This window comes from Ambystoma mexicanum, chromosome 5p (assembly GCF_040938575.1).
Source record: "Ambystoma mexicanum isolate Mex_15411 chromosome 5p, UKY_AmexF1_1, whole genome shotgun sequence".
In the NCBI taxonomy this organism is placed as follows: Eukaryota; Metazoa; Chordata; class Amphibia; order Caudata; family Ambystomatidae; genus Ambystoma; species Ambystoma mexicanum.
The window spans coordinates 241,676,770-241,690,802 of record NC_090930.1 but is presented as its reverse complement, the minus strand read 5'-3'; the positions used below and the strand labels follow the sequence as shown (position 1 = coordinate 241,690,802).

Sequence of the window (14,033 nt, the reverse complement as noted above, 5' to 3'; positions counted from 1 at the left end):
CTTTAAAGAGTAACTTAGAAGAGTGTGAGAAGGGCTTCAAGGGGCTAGAGGAAACCCTTTGACAGGAGCCTATTTTTCAGGCTCCTCATCAGCAGAGATGTGTACGAGGTAGATATTGGTTTAGTGTTAAAGCAAAAGGATAAAGAAGGCAAGGAAGTTGAAGGGCAGGGAGTTGTGGTGGACCACTGTGGAGAAACAATGCTTTGACACAGTCTAGTATTAACAAAGGTATACCCCCTATCGATTGGGGTCTAGCTTTAAAATCCAGACACACCATATGCCCCTTAGATGGCTGATAAACAGTAAAGGAGATCAGTCAGAACTGCACTAGTGGTGCTTTGAAAACACCATAAAGGATAGGCCAGACTCCACATATTTCACTGCTGATGGTCTGTCCAGGAAGCATAGCCAACTCTAATGAGAAATTCATGTATAGGGCTCCGTTGTCCATGGCTAGAGGTTGCGGGATGGGGTGGAGGGGTGAGTGTAGGGTGAAGCAAACAGTAATATCTGATCATGATTTTATGTTCTACGATTGATGTTTTAATCACTGGAAAGCTTAACCTTTTACCTGATTGTTCAAAGCTTATTTCTGACACATCCAAAGTTGTGCTCATGAGTGGTGTGTCCTGGGTTCATTCAGATACCTCTACCTATGACAATAACATTGAGTGTCTTGTCAAATTACATATAAAAGATGCTTCAGAGTGTTGATTACTGTATAGTACTATACAGTATGCTCACAGTTATTGTTGGGTCTGTATTTGTCTTTGACTGCCAAGCTATCGCTCATGATATGAAATGATATGGCATTTATAACGCGCCTATACCCAAGTGATACAAGGCGCGACGCAGCAAGGGAGAGGAACAGGGGGAAGACATTGACACCGATCCTACTAGGCCAAGTGTCATTCAGATTGTGCAAGTGCAGGGGAAGAGGGAAGAGGAAAACTGCGGAGTGGGAGGGGGGTGGAGACAGTGCAGTACATGGGGTAATAGAATAAAAACAATAAGAGAAGTAGAGCCAGCTGGTGGCAAGGGTAAGTGCAGACATCAAGTGTCAAGAGCAGGTGGGGGACTGTAAGGATACAGAAAACAGTCCCCAAGGGAGGGGACCTGGGCCCGAGATCAGAGGGTGGCCATGTAACCAGTACAGTTTCAACCAGGAGTTCAGCAGTGAAGAGTAGGAGAGAAAGCAGAAGCAAAGAGGAAGGTTTTGAGATGCTTACGGACCAGGAGATGGTTCTCCTTAAGTTTCAGGGAGGCAGGGAGGCTGTTCCAGAGCGAGGCCCCAGCCAAAGAAAGAGATCTACCACCAACTCATTGCTTGGAGATGCGACTGACCATGAGGGAGTTGGAGGTGGATATGCAAAGAGCTCGAGAATGAAGATATTTAGGAACAGAGAGTTTGAGGTATTGAGGCCCCAGAACGCCTTGTGGATAATGCAGAGGGTTTTGAACTTAATCATTGCAGCCACTGGGAGCCAGTGCAGAGATTTCAGTCCTGGAGAGATACGATCCCTGGGCTTGAGGCCAAGGACAAGTCTTGCAGTCCTGTTCTGGATGAGTTGCAGAGGACGGAGAGTAGAAGCAGGCAGATTTAGAAAGAAGCTGTTGCAATAGTCCAGCGTTGAGAGAACGAAAGCTTTGGAGACAGTGAGCTTCTGGGGAAGGACAGGAAATGAAGAATACCTCTGAGGAGGTGCAGCTGGTAGTGTGACTTCTGAGAGATGTCAGAGATCTGAGTAGAGAAGCAGAGTGTGGAGTCGAAGATGACCCCAAGGTTTTTAGCCTCGCAGGTGGGAGCAGGAAGAGGACCAAGAGAGGCCAGCCAGAGAGTGACAGGAAAGGAGGGAGCGGGTGTGCTGATGAGGAGAATCTCAGTCTTACTGGCACTAAGGCAGAGATCATTGACGGCACACCACTCCTGGATAGCAGACAGACAGTATGAGATGAGAGATTGAGAAAAGGTGGATAAAGGTAGCCTGAAAATAAACTGAGTCTCATCCGCATAGCACTGAAAGTTGGGGCAGACAGCGGCAATGCAGTGGGGAAGAAGTTCCAGGTATTGGTTGAACAGTCAGGGTGAGAGGTTAAACCCCAGGGGGACACCACAGGTAGAGATAGAGATAGAGGAGAGGAAGGACCCAAGTTGGACCTGGGAGAGTCGATCAGAGAGGAAAGAGGTCAGCCACGCCAGGCCTGACTAGTGATACCAAGGTTATCATGGAGACGGTTGAGCAGGATGGCATGGTTGACTTTGTCAAAGGCATAGATTAGATCAAGTAAGATGAGGACACAGGGGGTGTTGGAATCAAGGTTTGCGAAAAGGTCTTGACGGATGTTCAGGAGAGCAGTTTCCGTGCTTCTGGCAGCTCTGAAGCCAGATTGATGGTCATGAAGACAACCAACAGATTCAGTGTGAAGATAAAGCTTGGAGATGGCCAGCTTTTCCAGGAGTTTGCCCAGAAATGGAGTGATGGCTATTGGGCAAAAGTTAGCTGGCAGGACGGGTCGGCAGAGGGTTTCTTAAGAAGAGGGTGCACAGAGGAGTGCTTCAGGGGGGATGGGAAAACTCCAGTGGCAAAGGAGTGGTTGCAGAAGTCGTCCAGAGCAGGAGCCAGGGAGTCAATGTGGTCCTTGATGGTTTTGGAGGAACAGGGATGAACCTGTTTTGCTGGGACTTTCATAGATCGGACATGTCTAGAAACCTCATCCGGGGAGAACAGGGGAAAGGCAGAGAAGGAGGGAGGAGAGGTTGCCGAAGAAGGACCAGAGGAAGAGCAGGGAGTAAAGGGGGGAGAGGAAGAGAGGACAGGATGTCCTGAGTTGTAGAGATGAAATGAGAAGCCAGAGCCATGAAGAGGGCATGGTAAGGGAGAGGAGAGGTAGAGCCTGCAGCAGGATTAGCCAGTTCCTTTCAGATTTGAAAGGATTTGGCCAAGTCGTTAGATGGCGCAGAGACGTGGGCTTGGATGTGAGCACTCTTCTTGGTGCAGCCAGAGAGTCGGTATTGCCTTTGGAGCAGGCTGTGGTTCAGTTTGTCAGAAAATGTACTGGAAGCGCGCAATTCCCTCTCAGCCACCCTGCACTTGCGTTCAAGGGTTACAAGGTTGGAGTCGTACCAGGAATGGCACTTGGCTTTGGGCTTCAAGCGGATCCTTATGACAGGGGCAAGAACATCGAGAGTATCAGATATTACAGAGTGGAACATGGGAAGGGCTGTGTCAGGGTGTGAGTCAGCCAAAGGGGGAGGGAGGGGAGAAAGTGGCAGCAAAAACCTCAAGTGACACACGCTTCATGGGTCGGATAACCAAGAAGGTCGTGGCAGTGCTGGAATTGGCTTAGCCTGGGGGGGAAGAGAGGGTGAGCTGGGAGGAATGGAGAAAGTGATCACTCCATGCCCCTCATTATTTAACATTTGCACTCCACTTTAGACCCATAGTCAAGTTAGTACTTAAAAACACATAAAACGGATAGAAAACATGTATTGACAATACATACAATGCAAATCAATACAAATAAAGTCTACAGAATCATACAGAATCATATATGATTAATGAATTGTATTTCAGATAGTGAAAATACTAAAGACAGCATATAGCCAATAAAAGTGATAATTCACAGTTTCACAGAACACTTCACAATAATACGAGCATAAAAAAAAAAAAAAAACTGACTGGTGTTATCCCAATTCATGAAAAGGTTTCAAATAATTAAAACGGATGTTATAGAAATAACGCTAAAAGCTATTCACAGAAACTCATACAGTAGAGAAAATAACATTACAATTGAAGAATGCGTCATTACAATGTCTCCAACTAACAACTAACAATTAAAACAAGTCATAATATACTCGGATTTCCTTTCTTGTAATAAAAGCTATTAATGGGATGAGGCGATTAAGAAAGGAACTGTCCATTACCCGATGCGTGCTCCTGTTAACAAAGCATCGTCGGATGTTAGCATTTAGGAGTAGGCCTATGAGTATAGTGAAAGAGAAGAAAAAGTATTATGAGATAAAGAAATGAAAAAAGCGACTTACCGATGACATAGGCTAGCAGCAGTGCCAAAGTGACCGTAATGGCAGTGGCACTTAAAGCGGTGCACTTCCAGTTGCAACACCTGTACGGTTTGCTAAAAGTGAAGGCAGGTCTGGAGAAGGTGCTTCTAGGAAGAGGCCTAGGAGGTGGAGAGTAAACAGTGTTGGAGGTTAGAGGGTAGTTCTGACTGGCGGGACTGAAGATAGGTGACGTACCAGATCCATGTTTAAATAGAAAATGCCTATGAAAAAAAGACAAGATAAAAGAACCAGAGTGTGAATATCAGCTTCATTCCCCTTTGCACGAGACAAGATTTTCAACACTTCACAGTACACCACAGAGGTTGCCAACACCCTTAGAAATGTAGGCTATTGCATGCTATGCTGCTTTCCTCCTATGAAACTCAGCCTAATTGCCAACCCGCACACAGTTCTTGTTGAATGAATTCTCTGTTTCTTAATTTCCTTGGTCTTTTCTAGATCAGGATAAACACTCTGTCCCTCTTGGCATGTTGTGCATGTATCTGATGTCGTAATTGATGGCTAGAGCTATGTGTGCGAATCACAGCAGTAAACCTCTGTATGTCTTCTAGTCCTAACTTTACATTAACTTCCTGATCAAGTTTGAGAGGCTGTGCTACCTGTTGAGTTGCCTTCATATTTATAGTTATAGTGTAGAACATTGTTGCTGTCTCTATAAAATGTTTGGAAAACATACCTGAGTAAACAACATGCCAATGGAAGATAGATTAAGGGCCTCATTACGAGTTTGGAGGCAACCATGGAGCTATTGGCTCCATGGCTGCCTCCGAACCGGGCTTCATTACCGGGTTCCTGCAATGGGGACTTACCGGGTCATTCTGACATAGGAGGACTTGGCAAGTCCTCCTTGCAGGAACCATTACCCATTCCCATTTGAGCCCCCACAGGGCTCAATGAGAATGGGGAGGGAGGTAACAACGGGCACATTACAAATATCCCTTTGTTACCTCCCTCTTCCCCTCGCGGGACCCGGAAAAGACGTCTGGTTTTACCACACGTCTGATCCGGGTCCCGCAAGGGGAACCTCGTAATCAGCCCTGACGGAATGAAGGGGGACGTCCCGTACCAGCCCCCTTCATTCCGTCAGCGCAAGCCTCGTAATGAGGCCCTAAGTGTATGAGAACATCAATGTGTTTGCTTCACGTTTTTTAGGGGAGACTACATTAATTGAACAGAGGCAGCGCAAGCCTCGTAATGATGCCCTAAGTGTATGAGAACATCAATGTGTTTGCTTCACGTTTTTTAGGGGAGACTACATTAATTGAACGCAGGATAGCACAGGAGTAACACACTGGTCTTGAAAGCAAGACCATGCAGGGCAACAAAGGTTTGAATCCTGGATCCGCGCTTAGAAGCCGAACTTGGGTACGGTATTAGGCGTGTTATAAAAAACAAATAAAATAAATTTGCCACTGCAACTTTTGAAAGGGGGACTTTTTGGGGGATTCGAGGCAAATCTGTAGTGTGAATGCCATTGACTGTTCGGCCTTCTAGGTATTGGCAAAAGTGGCAGGCATCAAGAGCTTGACGTAGGGAATTGCCACTCTTTCTGTAGTAGTGTGTCAGCCATGAATTAACCCTTTGTTAATCCACGCAAAGTTAAATTTACTCTTGCAGTCATTTTCTGCTTCTTATACACTCAGATAAACCAGAATACAATAAATAAAAGCGGCCATCCCAATAAAAGTTGTTAAAATCCCACAGGCAAAAACAATACACAAAACATGACACGTTATTGCACAAGTCTCATAAAGTCAACCCTTTTAAACAACAAACATTATATCAATTGCTATCACCTGTTTGCATAGCTGTCCAGCAAGGACCATTATTCTCACTCCCCAATTATTAATACAATGTTTTACATTTATTTTCCTTGTCATATCATATAAGGGAGCAATAACAAAGAAAGTGTTGCAGAGTTTCTCTAGAATCCATACACCTATCTTTAACAGTGGCAAGAGGCAAATAACCAAGTCGAATATTTGCATCCACAGACCTTTGTCTGGGATCGTCTATCAAAATCAAATAATCCCCTATCTTGTAAGAGTGTTTGCACATAAGGCTACAGGTAGACACCTTTCTGTGTAATCACCCCAGACACACTCAGTAGAGGGGTGTCAATAACAGTGTTTTTTCTGCTTCATCAATATTCTCCAGGTGTGAACACAAATCCTCCATGCCTAATTTGGTTACAGGAGAGTTGATATGCCTAAACCATGCAAGTGAGCACACATTATTATAGGACAGTAGATATTTTAGTGCATCACTAAAATTCATATGATTCACTCCCGGACCAGATGTGAATCCAAAGCAATAGATGTTTAATGATTAGGGAATCTTCGATACAAAAGAGACCCAGTTGCGTATGGACAGCGATATTTGGAGAACTGCCCGGATGTGTAGAAGAGGCTTTAAAAAGTTGTTTTCTGTGTCTATTGAGACAAATCAACTTCCAAGGCACCAGTGGTCCAAGGATGAATATCGGTTTCCAAACCATCAATCAGCCGCGCACCTCTAGTACACCGGAAGGGATCCAAACAGATTGGAAACACAAGTACATCATAAACCTCCTTGTCCAATTTTGGTAACGTGGATGGAATGGCAGGCTTATCTCCGCAAGGTCGTGGATCGTTGGTTAGTTGCAACACAGCGAAAATACAATTATTACCCAATGACAAAAGGGACTGTCCAGCCAAGGTTGTATAAACATATCTACTATTATTATGCCAACAGACAGTTCTAGCACACTAAATAATACAACCCACCCTGTAAAGGAACACAGAGAACAAACAATTTCACGAAGGAAAGGTACGCACTCTGGATAGTTACAGGCGGGTAGTCAGTAAAGCAATCACTCTTAACTGTTCATGGTTATTTGTTTTCAGCACCAAGGGAGCAAAGTGTCATAAATGTCTTCTGAGGCCTTCGGAGAGGACCAGGGGAACAGAACCACAATGTACCTGGTGCTTGAGATGATCTTGATGTTCGACAGCATCGAGTCGGTTCGAGAATGCTTTGCAGCTCCTGCAACAGAGTTCAATATGGGAAACAGTTGCTGATATCAGGCGTCACGCAGTACGGCAAGCAAGGCTGGACAGACGGCTGCAGGCTGGCCTACATGGTGGCTCAGGCTCAAGAATTGTTGTCTCTGTGCTGGTTGGTGGATCTGGGTCACTGGTCGATGCCTCTCGGATGGCTTTAGTGACTGCACCATGGCAACAGTCAGTGGCGCAGCCGGTCGCACTTCGAAATCTCGAATCCTCAAACATTTCCTTAACAGATGAACACTCATTGATGTCTGTTTTTGGCACTCTTCCTAGCTTCTTCGCAGGGCTTATTTTGTCCTTTAAGGCATACGGCCCAAAGCTGATAAGAGTGTTTGTAGGCAACAGCCTTGTCCTTTGTTCAAAGACTCTCTGACACTTCCCACCTAGGAAGTTTGCAGGCTGAACCTTGCAGGGCACGCTGTGTGCTGGCTGGGTACTGCTCCTGGAGCTGCTGGATGGGTCCTCTGAGTCTGGTATCTCCATATGTTACCTGTGAGATGTTTAGGGGAGGGATCTTGCTTCCCTTTTGGAAATCTTGGCATTCCTTTCCTGTTTGAAGACGTAAGACAGACTGTATCAGCCATGGTCCAAAGGAGTCCTCCTTCTAACTCCTTTCAAAGTCGTCCGATGATCTTCTAAGTGAGGAGCTCATCTCTCTTTTAAAGCCAAATGCAGGCTAAGCCTACCTTCATGAACCAATCCTGGGTCCCTACCAACAATCTTCTGTTATGCGTGAGGTCAGGACCAGAGTGCTTTGCAACAGGAAAGGTAAGAGGTGAGAGCATGTACTCCTAAATCCCACCCATCTTCCTGTCTGTTGCATATGAAAGTGCCTATCTGGTTAACTGAGCTCTCTGTGGCTCTTGATCAAAGCGCAGGTCTCCCTTGAAGTGCGTGGTGAGAACAGACTTCTGTCTCCCTCAAATCACATACTTCGTCTCTCTGAAAGGGGTTTGCTCTGCCGAGGTTGCCTACAGTAAATAGTGAACCCAGACATCCATTCACTGTCCACAGAGCGGTGGGAAATAGCTTCTAGTTGACACATTGCATATCCAAGAGGTGTTAGTCCTGCCTTCCTTTTGTCCATTCTGCGATCATGCCTGATGCAGGCTTGTTCCAATTAACTTCTATTAGTATGCACTGCCACCAGCAGTTTAGACAATAGGAAAGCAGATGCATGGAGCCTTTGATATTTTATTTAGGGTGTGCATAGCCAGAGGAAGGTATCACCTTCCCCCTTCTTGAGATGTGGCTGTCACATTTAAGGTGTACATGACATGGGAGGACAGCACCTGTATGCTGTGTCCCCCCGGAGTACACGTGATTATGCATGGCCTCACACATTTTCAGAAGTTGATCTCCCATCATTCATTTTCATTCCAAAAAAATCAAAACAGCCCAGGAGAGTGCACACTGTCTGTGTGGATGGTCGAATTCCTCACGGTTATGAGAGCACCAGGTTTACAGTGCCCCCAAATCTCTGCACAATACATGGGCCCTTATAACACCTGTGCTCTATAGATCTCTACAAATACCTTCAAATAGTTACATCTTGCATTATTAAATAGTTGCAAGATGCCATTACAATTTCTACCCATTGTTGTGTCAACCTGAGCCACATGTTTAATCCATCTCCCATCATTAGAAATTCTACTGCTCAAAGTTGTCCACTTAATAAAGAATCTCTCCTTTGATATGCAGAGCCATGCTAGAGTGACAGCCCCGCAAATTCTCACATCACATAGAATTTGTTTTTGCAACATTTACTTCTAAACCTCTTGTCTCACAGAAGTTTACAAAATGGTCAACCAGTTTCTCTCCCCCATCTCCCCTGTCACACCTGATGAGGTCTCTAGACTTATACGGTCTATGGAAGCCTTCTCCAAACAGGTAGACCCCTGCCCCTCCAAAACCATCAAAGACAACATTGACACTCTCGCTCCAGCCTGGGCGGATCTCTGCAACCACTCTGTCACCACTGGATTTTTCCCCTCTCCCATCATGCAGTCTCTTGTGCACCCTCTGCTAAAAAAAAAAACTCAGCTGATCTGTCTATTCTGGAAAATTATCGCACGATCTCTATCACTCCTTACTTGGGTAAACTCCTGGAGAAGCTTGCTATCACCCAACTTACCCTCCTCACTGAATCTGTAGGTTGTCTCCTTGGCCATCAGTCTGGTTTAAAAGCATCTAGAGGCACAGAAACTGATCTTCTGAACACCGGTGAAGATCCGCTCTGAAGTCTTAACTCTAACTCTCCCTCTGTCATCATTCTCCCTAAACTTTCTTCTGCTTTCGAAACGTTTAACCACACAATCTTGATCACCCTTCTCAGTGATAACCTGGGCATCACAGATCAGGCCCTGGTGTGGCTCACCTCCTTTCTCTCTGACTGGCTCTCCCAGGTGGAACTTGGGTCCTTTTTCTCATCTATCACTCTCTCTATTTGTGGTGTCCCCAGGGATATAACCGGTCCCGCTGGTTAATCAATATCAGCATTTAGCTGGAGGTAACCCAGGTGCCATACCAGCAAACCCGTAGTCTGCCTGTGTGGTAAAATGCCAGTATCCATGAATACCAGCACTTTTTTATAACACCGCCAACTTAGAATGAGGCCAGTTGTCACCCCAACAAGTGTCCCACTGCAACGTTTTGCCTGCAAGCCTACATATCCTAAGTGACTTTGTGGGACATAGCGTTACGCCTGTGATCAATGGAATAGTCAGAAATGAGAATGAACAGCTGCACCACAATCCCACTGAGTTAGTGACTCACAAAGAAACAGAAAAGAAGCACTACCATCAGAAGAATGAGTGAGCACCTTGTTGTGACCTGGATAGTTGAAGCGCTCAACTTGGTCCATGTAGAGTAACTGGGCTGAAATATCGAACCGCTGTTTATGTCTCTGAGAATTCTAAGATGGTGTTGCATGCTGTGACCACCTTTAAATCTTTGCTGCCCATGTCAATGGACTAAAAACTCAGAAAACAATTAACACATCTTAAACCATTACACATATATCTGTAATGAGGATTATTAAAATGAATACTGAAAATAATCAATGAATTGTGAGACTGTGAAATGACAATGGTGAATAACCATCTAGCATGAAATTGGAAAACAAGACCCACTCTAGAGAACCCATAACAAAGACTGGGGTGACTCAGAAGAGGAGAAACCCTGGAAAAGGCAGACATGCCTAACCGTGCTTCTGTGATACAAGGTGAGAGTCCTGTAAAGAGAAACCAGTGAGGGCCTACACCCTGGATGAAAATAAAGCAAGCAGATTGGAAACAATCAAGGATTGTAGACATTGGATAGTGAAGAAAGAGTGTATTGAGCTGCTCCTTAGCTTGAAGGCAATTGGAAGGGCTGCACAAAATACAATCAACCAGTGACCCTGAAGTTAGAGAGGGAAAACCTGAACAATGACAGGAGGGTGAAACCATATTAATTGCCTGGCAAGGACCCTAATGAGGTGGGGCAATACCCATTGCTGTGCGACCCGTGACAGAAAGCCAAAGCACACATGTGACCTGCTTGAATCTTGTGAAAATGTCAATGACCAGGATCAGAGGAAAGGAGAGACCTGTTGAGAGACTGTGAGACCTCCAGGGGCTGGTGAAAGCCAGAAGGTATTTTTGTATGATCAATGAAGGCCTGACAAGAAAGAACCATGTAGCTTGAAACTCTGGAGAAGGATTGAAGAAGCATGTGTGAGCAAAGAGGCCAGGAGCAAACTGTCAGTTACTGATCCAAGAAGCTTCCATTTAGCCTATTTCAGTTTTTTTTACATAGATTAGGATGAACATTTAAAGAAAGGTTTTGAACTGTTATTTCGAGCAGTCCTTGGGACTTTTAAGTTGATAGAGTAGGGTAGTCGGAAGGCTACAGGATTTCGTAGGTTTTGGAGTTCGAGCTTTCATTCGGCCACATCCTTTGGAACCTTCAGTTACTGATTAGGGTGTGTTGAGGGGCGACAAGGACTCATAAAAATATGTGCATCCTTTGTTGGTTACAGAATGTTCCCTAGACCATAAATGCATTGTGCCAACCCATAGTCACTAAAGTGTTACCATAAAAAGCACTGTCAAAACACTAACAATCCAATGTCGCTTGTGCCATTACTCAAACTTAACAGTATACTAGCGCTCCCATCCCTTCTTTCCTCATTCATTATTAATTGCTTACATATTGCCCATCTAAAAATATTTGTATATGCAGGTTAATTACAGTGTAAAAGGTCTGCTATGGGTTCCTCTTTCTTTACTCTCAGATTTGACAATTAATATATGGCACATTTTGTATCACTATCTATCACATTTGTATTGGAATTTAAACATTTGGAAACACTACATATCTCAACATGGTGATTTGATTAGAAAACCATGTCACAGACCAACAGCTATGATTCCTCTGCTTAAATGTAACATATATCATCCCTGTGGAAAAACCTTGCGACTATTGAGGCATTTTAATAAAAAGCAGATCTTGAGAAATCAAATGTAATGGCCACTAGACCTATTGTAGTGTTTATAAAAGAAGAATAGTTTATAAATCATTGAACGCATTATAAAATAATCAAGAAGTAGTACTTCATAAAGCTCTCAAAGGCAACATATAGGTTCTTTTCATGACCATGCTTTTCCAGTCATTATGAGTTTCCAGGTCCAGAAAAAATGTCGGTATTTCCAACACCGGCTTTTCTTCGGGACTGGGGAAACACAAGTTTGCCAGTGCAGAGTTCATGTCCCCTACCATCACATAAATGCTGGAATTACCGGCACTGGTAGTACTGGTGCCGGTAATTCCGACTATCGCTTCCCATGGAGTCCCATGGAACTCTATGGAATGGGAACCTATTGTCATCTTCGCCGCCTGTAATATCCTGGAATCACCAGCATATTGGGTATGAGAAATGGTAAGGCAGTTCTGCTGGTATCCCACTGGAATTACCGGCGGGATACCAGGAAAACTGTAAAGAGGGCAATTGTGTATACATTGAGAAATCCTGTCCAACTGGCATTTGATCAATTCTAGCATTCAATCATTGGAGAAGCCAATGTTTTCCCCCGAAAGGGACCAAATGCATAGGAACATTTGCTCAGTTTAACGTGAAGAAAGGAAGCACTAAGAGAAACAATTTCTGCTTCATGGGGTCTCTCATGTGCACGAGGTCATTACCCCGGTTGTGTGTGTTCATCTTGTCAATTCATAAAGGCAATCAAGGAATGTGAATTTTGCAATGTACATTAGCAACTACAACAGTTTAGCAACTGCCGGACAACCAATGTTGTCTATTGTTTGGAAAGCCTGTGCAAACTTTGGTAGTAGGTATGTCCACATGACATTTTTCTGTCTGGATTATTGAACATCGATCACATATCAGACTAATGAACTTATAGCACCTAATGCCAACCATCATATGAATAAGAATAATAGTGATACTAATGTATTCTGATAGGTTCTAGGTATTCATTAACCAAATGAATGAGGAAGTAATCCATTTGCAGGTATTAGAACACATTCTCATTGTGAAATATATCACAGCCTCTCATGCATTTTGTATGTATGTATGTATGTATTTATAATGCACCTATACAGAACATGGTGTGTCAAGACACCAAAAGAAAAAAAGGGGGAGAGAACAGGGATGCAAACTAACAAAAGACGGTCCTACTTGGACTTGAGCCATTCAGATCTTGCAAGTGCAGTAGCAAGAAGTGAAGGGAAGTGGGGTCCACATGCTAAGTGCGAGGATGGGGCTGGACCAGACTGAGTAGGGGTGTGGCTCCACCAGGCTAGTGCAGGGGGAGGGAGCCTAGTAGGGTGATTGCAGGAATGGGTGGTCAGGGGGAGACAGATGAATTGGGGTAGACTGGATGAGGAGGGCCTGGTGTCTACCAAGCAGTCAGTAAAAATCAAAATGTGGCAGAAGGGGAGATTAGCTGGGGAGTGGGAGAGCGAAGAAAAGGAGGGTTTTGAGAAGCTTCCAGAACTTAAGGGGATCCAGCTCAGGCCTGAGATGGGCAGGGAGACCATTCCAGAGGGATGCTCCTGCAGTGAATGGCCAAATCAATTGAGGTGTTCTAATAAGTGGAATGTTTTGTATATAACTTTCATTTACACAATCACTTAAATTGACATATCAAATATAATGTGTAATATTTGGTATGAAAACATGCTCTATTTCAACATTATGCATTGGAAATTGATGTCAACATGTGGTGTGTCCTACAGGAGGGAAAGCTAGAGAATGAATGGGACCATTGACTATTGCGATGATGCATGAGTATTGTTAATGTATGTTTAGAAATGAAACCCAAAGGTCTGGATCAGGGAACCTAGTGGTTGAACAAAGATGTTACAGAGGAGAGATACAGGAGCACAGTGGAACACCGCAAGTGAGGGAGTGGAAAGCAGAGTGGAAAGGGGGCTAGAGAATGCTTGCTTTCTTCCACAGAGGAAGGATGAAAGCCATGAGAGGGCAGGATCAGAAATACCAATGGCACAGAGTCGATTGCAAAGGATAGAATGGTTGACCATGGTGAATGCTGCTGAAAGATCTAATAGAACAAAGGTAGCTATTCAGCCAGTGCTGGTCAGGGTCATCAGGTGTGGCAGTACAGAGGGAGAAAGTGGCATGACCATAGTGGACACTGGGCCTCATTACGACCCTGGTGGAGATCCATGGTGCAATATGCACCATGGAGCATGGCGGAAAGCTGCCGATACCGCCATAGGGGTTGGCGGATTTACCGCCCCATTCCGACCTTGGCGGGGCGGTAAATCCCCAATCCCCATTTTACCCTTCCCCATTCCCATTTTTGCCCCATAGGGTATAATGGGAGTGGGGAAGGCGTTAATTACGCCACCGTAAATTACGGTTAACGATTACGATT

General features: G+C 44.6%; 1 protein-coding gene across 4 annotated transcripts in view; it reads right to left on the bottom strand.

The window, feature by feature from the left end:
- TENM1 (teneurin transmembrane protein 1) overlaps positions 1-14,033 on the bottom strand; it is a 2,006,416-nt gene that overhangs the window by 970,354 nt on the left and 1,022,029 nt on the right. For 3 of the 4 annotated variants that reach the window (XM_069612654.1, XM_069612655.1, XM_069612657.1), the window contains one exon: positions 4,046-4,284. In XM_069612654.1, the coding sequence (XP_069468755.1) occupies positions 4,046-4,284 (239 nt within the window). The remainder of the gene's footprint in view (positions 1-4,045; positions 4,285-14,033) is intronic. The other variant, XM_069612656.1, reaches the window with a different exon arrangement.